Source organism: Muscardinus avellanarius (genome assembly GCF_963383645.1).
Source record: "Muscardinus avellanarius genome assembly, chromosome: 14".
NCBI classification, from domain to species: Eukaryota; Metazoa; Chordata; class Mammalia; order Rodentia; family Gliridae; genus Muscardinus; species Muscardinus avellanarius.
In genome coordinates, this window is record NC_137800.1 from 84,855,497 (window position 1) to 84,861,654 (window position 6,158).

A 6,158-nucleotide genomic window follows, 5' to 3' on the forward strand; every position below is an offset into this window, starting at 1 on the left:
CTTTTTTTTTTGTCGAAGTGAAAAAGGTGGTGATTTTAAAAAAACATCACCTTCCCCCTGCTTCCTTTTACATTGCTTTTCTTCCACATAAATAAAGCAGCGACGTTGATTAAAGGTAAAAGATTTCTACCATCCAAAGAGAAGCCAGAGTGGAGCAGCATTTTATCCTCTCATTTGCAGGCCGGTCTTTAAGTATGGGCGTGAAAATGACTCAACTACTTAGTGAGACCCTGTTTCAAAATAAAGAATAAAAAATAGGGCTGGGGTGTAGCTCAGAGGAAGAATGCCCCTGGGTTCCATCCCCAACATTGTACACACACACACACACACACACACACACACACACACACGCAAAGACCACAGTGGCTCTACCACAGAGATGGGAAGCAGGCAGAGCTGCCTGTGGAGACAGTGCCCAGAGCGGAGGAGGGACAGTGGGTCAGCAGGAATCTGAGGTGGGCAGCTCTGGTGTGCCCGAGGCCGCTCACTTCCCGAAGCTCGTTGTTTAAACTGTTGAGCGGGATACTTTCAACCCAATGAACCTGTTGTCCCTTCCCCTAGTTGCTGGTCTGTTTTAGTTTTATTTTCCGGTCTAATTATCGGCCTTGTGGGTGCAAATGTCTGCCCTTTTGTCATAATTCAACCCTGTTATTATCACTCTTTATGACTACTAAGTAGGTATAACCCAAATGGGTCAAGACTTGTTAGCTCGACTTTGGCCCCGGGCTTTTCCTCCCCTCTGACCTTTCTACCCAAAGAGGGGCACCTTCAGATCAGATCCACTCTCTTGCCTCACCCCATGATGTACAGATCCCATGTACAGATCCCACATCATCTTCCTGTCTTGGAGAAGATGGGATCTACCCAGGAATAGTAGGGCTGGCACCGAGGCCCAAGTTTCCTGTCTCTGAATGTCTCCCTGTTGGCTTTTACTCTTTAGAATTCTGTAGCCCATCTAGAAATTGTGAAGAGTCCAGTTACCTTTGACCTTACTTGGAAGCAAGTGTGTCCACACCTTTCCAAATGAGAGCTTCAACCAATGAGGGGGAGTAGGAAAAAAAACACAAGGATGGGGTCACGCCTAAATGAACTTTTGCATTCCTAAAAGGGTGGATGGTTTTGACCCAAACACTGACTTTCAAGTCGCTCCTCAAACTGCCCCACGACTTCTTTGGCATGTAAGGACAGTCTTAGCCAGGAGTCAGTTTCCAGCCTCTTCAACCCCAATCAGAATCAATTTATCTGAAGATCTTAGTTTGACTGTGAGTGTGCTAAAAGCTCAATCTGCCTGCTAAAGGATTCTCGGGGACAGAGGTATAACATCTCACCGTTTGTCCTGATAACTCTCAAGGGACTATGACCTACAGAGAGCTCAAGCTTACGAAATCACATTAGTGGAAGATGGGAATTAATCCCATCCTGGGATTTTGTACAGCAAATTTTTGGTACAGAAACCCGTGGGCTGCTTCTACCTTTATTGAATGAGTCCAGAAAAAAATCTGATCCTAGATTGAAGTTTTTTTGAGACTCAGAATAAGCCTATTTTGAAGGGGGGGGGGTGAGAGTAAAAAAAAAAAAAAACTCTCTGCCTCCAAATCCATCACCACAAAATGTAAGTCAATTGTGAGTTTTATTAAAAAATAAGCACTATGCCTGGGTTTCATAAAATTTATACACACATATGTACACAGATACAAATAAAATAATATTAAAAATAAAAATCACACACGCTTTTACGTGGCTGTGGTCCCTGGCACCCCACAAACATGTTAACTTTTTCCTTTAGGAAAGAAATCGCTCTGCCCAAGGGGACCACAGTTAAGAGAACCACGAGTAAAGCTGTAGCCGTTGCCTGCAACATTTTTCAATTCAGGTTTCAAAAATATATAAATAATTTAATTACAAAACCCAACAACATTTTTTCCCCCCTCGTTTGGCACAGTGAAGCATTGGTCGATAGAGACGGAAGATTCTCTGACATCTCTCACGCTCCTGTGAATCCCACATACAGACAGGAGCGGGGTTCAGCAAACCCCAAACAGTAGTCATATCATTTACGGTACGGAATGGTTCCCTGATGTGCTTTTGGGGGGGGGAGGGGAGAGAAAGGGGATAAATCAACGAAAGGTGCAATAAAAGTAGCGGGGATCAGGAGGAGCCCGGGTAGAGCAACCAGAGAGGAAAAGTCTCTATGAGGGAGAGGGGACAGTCTTGGCTAAGACATGAAAACAATTCAGAACTGCTTTGGCCCTCTGTAGAGTTCTCAAAGGCAAAGAAAACTATTCTGGACTAAGTGACGACCCTTCTGTCGAATGTGTAGCTGTAAGGCACGTTTGCTGGAGATTGTTTTAAGTCTCTTTTCCTCTGGATACAAAGTGCACAGCCCGCCAGCCGGCCTCCCCCGCCCCAGGGGCCGCGCGCAGGGCTCAGGCCAGGAGCGTCTCCGCGGGGTAGGGCAGGTGCGGGCCGGGGCCGCCGGCCGAGGCCGCCTGCAGCGCCGCGGGCAGCCGCAGGGGGCAGTACAGGTGCGCGCCGCCGGCGGCCGCGGGGCCCCGGAACGGCTTGGCGGGGGCGGCGGCGGCGGCCAGGGGCGCGATCAGGAGGTGCGGGGCGGCGGAGGGCGGCGCGGGCTGCGGCTCGGGCCCCGGAGCACCGAGCAGCGCGGGCTCTCCAGCGCCATAGGCGCAGAGCGGCAGCAGGGCCCCGCCGGGCGCGGCCGGGAGGAGCGCGGGGTACCCGGGCAGCGGGGCGCACGGCGCGGCGCCCCAGGGCAGCTGCACCCCGGGCAGCGCGTCCCCGGCGCGGCGGCGGCTGCTGCGGAAGGGCTTGCTGAGGATGCTGTCGATGGCGAAGGAGCTGGAGAACTTGGCGGCGGGGCTGGCGCGGCCCTCGGGGCGGGCCGGGGGCGCGGGGGTCTCCTCGGGGCGCGCCCCGGGCGCGGGCGGCGCGGCGCGGTGGCTGAGCCGCTTGCGGCGGCGGCGGAAGACCCCGTCGGCGAAGGTGTACTCGCTCTGGGGGTTGAGCATCCAGTAGTTATCCTTGCCCCAGGGCCGCGAGGGGTCGCGCAGCACCTTGACGAAGCAGTCGTTGAGCGAGAGGTTGTGACGCACCGAGTTGCGCCAGCCCGTGTAGCTGCCGCGGAAGAAGGGGAACTTGCCCATGAGGTACTCGTTGATCTCGGCCAGCGTCAGGCGCCCGCCCGCCGAGTCGCGGATGGCCATGGCGATGAGCGCGATGTAGGAGTACGGGGGCTTGGGCCGCCGCGTGTACGGCTTGCCGCGCGCGCCCTCGCCGCCCCCCGCGCCGCGCCCCGCCGCGCCCCCGCCCGCGCCCGCCTCCGCGCCGCCCTCCGGGGCCGGGGGCCGGGGGTCCTGGGCGCCCGGCTCCGCGCCCGCGCCGCGCCCCCCGCCGCCGCCGCCCGCCGCCGCCTCCGCCGCCGCGGGGCTGTTGGCGGCGCAGTCCCCGTCCGAGCCCAGCGAGTCGTCGCCGGCCGCAGACAGCGGGGACGGCGCGTCGCTGCCGCCGGCGCCCTCCAGGTCGCTGCCCGGCTTGTCCCCGTGGGCCGCGCGGGGCGCAAACACCTCCAGCTTCATGGCCGCGCGCGCCCGCAGCCCGCCGCGTCCTCGGCGCAGTCCCGGGGGGCTGGGGTCGCGATCGCGGGGGCCCCCGAGCCCTGGCCCTCCTTCTTCGTCTCCACGGAGCTCTCCGCGACCCCTCCGAGAGACGCCGTGTCCTGTGCCAGAGTCCTCTCTTTCGCTGGATTTGTTTTTTTTGGAGGGTGGCTGAAGGCTGGGCGGACTAGACGGGGGCGGAGGAGGAGCTGGGCGAAGGCTGCCTGGAGTTTGAGGATTGCAGCTTGGGGCAGCTCCCTGCGAGGGCTGCGCTTCCACCTCGGGCGCCCGACGCCCCGAGAGAGTTCAGGGTTTCGCGCTCCAGGGGAGCAGCCTTCGCATCCGCTAGGGGTTCAGAAGTCCCGGAGGGGTGGTCCCCCGGAGATCGCCGGAGTCCAGCGGGGCACTGGGGTGAGGCCGGACGGCGCGCGCGCCTCCCCGGGTGGAGGATCCGGTGCCTTCAGCCTCTGGAGGCCGCGCAGCCGAGTCCCCGAGGCCGCGGCGCCCGCAGCCGCCTTCCCGCCCCCGGCCTCCGGGGCCGCATGTCCGCGCCCGCCGTCCGCAGCTGAGTCTCGCCTCCACCTTCGGCCCGGCCCAATATAACCCCGCGGCGGCTCCGCGAGGGCGGGGCCTGGGCGGCGAGGCCGGGGGTGGGGGCGCGAGGTGGCCCAGGTGGCCGCCGCTCCCCGCGGGAGCGCACCAGGCCCAGGCCACGCGGCGGCGCGGCGCGGAGCCCGGGGCGGCAGGTTGTTTGTTTGGGGTCTGGCCGGCCCCGCCCTCCCGGTCCAGCCAATGGGGAGCGCGCGCGCGGCTGGGGGGGGGGTGCAGCCGCGGCCCCGCCCGCCCGCCCGCCGGCTCCGCGCCCAGGTGTGGCCGCCGCGGGGGCCCTGCGCCCCGGAGCTCCCGCGGGCGATTGGGGAGCGGACCCTACGGTACCCACTGTGGGGGGCACCCGGGAGGGCTGGGTGCTGGCGCAGCAGAGACTCTGCCCAGGCCCATGGCCTTCCGCGCATTTGCTTCTCCGAGGGCTGAACACCGCGCCCTTCTTAGGAAAGCCGACTCCTCGGGTCCCCGCAGAGATGCCCAGAAGCAGAAACTGCCCCGGACGCGCTCGGCAGTGACTTTTCTAGCGAGCTGCGTGCTGTGCCCAGTCCTGTGATTCCCACGGAAGGGCGGCCTTCTGCCTTTCCCTCCTTCTTTCAGTGGGTAAAACTCTGGGCACGGGGTTGCGCGCAGCTTTTGTGGGTGACCCGGACCTCGCTTGTCAAAAGGCTTTCATTTTCTTTTGTCTTACTTGGGGCCTGGCTGGTGGCTCTCGGGGCAGGCAGCGGCGTGCCCCCTCGCCCCCCGTTGGCGGTGTCTGGAGCTGGGTGCCAGGCTTTGCCCGCACTGGCGCCCCCAGACGCGGGCGGAGCTCCGCGGCTCACCCCGGTTCCTTGGCTCGCCTGGGAGGGCGTGTCCGCGGGGACGGGCCGGGGCACCTCACGCTCGCCGCCTTTTCTCCCCAGCCCTCTTCTTTTTGGACTTTTACTGTGGCTTCCGTGGCGCCGGTGGCAGACGGTCATGAAGGGAGGACCCTTGCGCCCAGCCCCGCTCGGGCCCCTACGCCTACACCAGCGACCCAGTCACTGCCCGGGGAAAGGGCGCGCTGGCCCGGGGAAGAGTGCACTTCTAACCCGCCGCCCGCCGCCCGGAGTTCCTCCTGTTTCCTGTCTTTGTTGCAGACGGCCACGGGGCCGCGAGGACGTGGGAGCTCATCTTTGATGTTTATTTTATTAACTTTCCACCATTTGTGTAGAAAACGTACACAGTCCTCTCTTATCTTTATACAAGTTCTAAAGGCATTCGGAATGGGGTGGGCAAAGTGACCGGGGCCCACGGAGGGCTCTGTTATCTCGTGTTGAGGGAATTGATGGGGGTTTGGAGATTAGACTGACTTTTATTACCGGTGCGGTGCAGGCCAGGGCGGGTGGGGAAGGGCTTTTTTTTTTTTTTTTTTTTTTTTTTTAGCTCTAGCCCTGGGGATTGATGGTTCCCTGGACCTGGGGAGAGGAATGGGTTGGGACAAGATATTAGCCAGATTTTGAGGCATCAATTTGGCCACGGATAAAAGGCATTCTTAATGAAAGTTATTCTCATTTTGAATGTTGAGGTTCTAAGGGACAGGAGGGCACATGCCTATTGTACAAGGGAGATAAGTCCCAGGAGGGAGTGAGGCTCACAAAGGCCAGGGAGATTCCAGGCCCCGGGGGAGCAGGGTCCGGGAAGGAGTCTGCCTACCCGCAGTCCCCTTTTCTTACCCAGTTGCAATTGACCCGCTCCTTGGCTTGATCTCAGGTGGGGCCAGGGCCCAGCCCGCTCGCCACTTGTGTGAAGCTGGCTGGAGCTTGGAGAGTGGGGAGTGGCTTAGGGGTGGGATAATCTCAGCCGGGAGCCTTTTCTGTTCATCAGTGGCATGGTCTTTGGAACTGAGAATGGGCAGGAGGAGCTGCCCTCAGCCACTGAAGAGGACTTTGAGAAGGAAGATTGCTGCAGGAGAAAGGGGAA

General features: G+C 60.3%; 1 protein-coding gene across 1 annotated transcript; it reads right to left on the bottom strand.

Annotated features, from left to right (window-relative positions):
* Positions 1-2,426: 2,426 nt before the first annotated feature.
* Positions 2,427-3,593, bottom strand: FOXQ1 (forkhead box Q1; the record flags this gene model as incomplete). Its single annotated transcript, XM_080709944.1, has 1 exon — positions 2,427-3,593. The coding sequence occupies one exon, from the start codon at positions 3,591-3,593 to the stop codon at positions 2,427-2,429; it is 1,167 nt and encodes a 388-aa protein (XP_080566070.1).
* Positions 3,594-6,158: the final 2,565 nt, after the last annotated feature.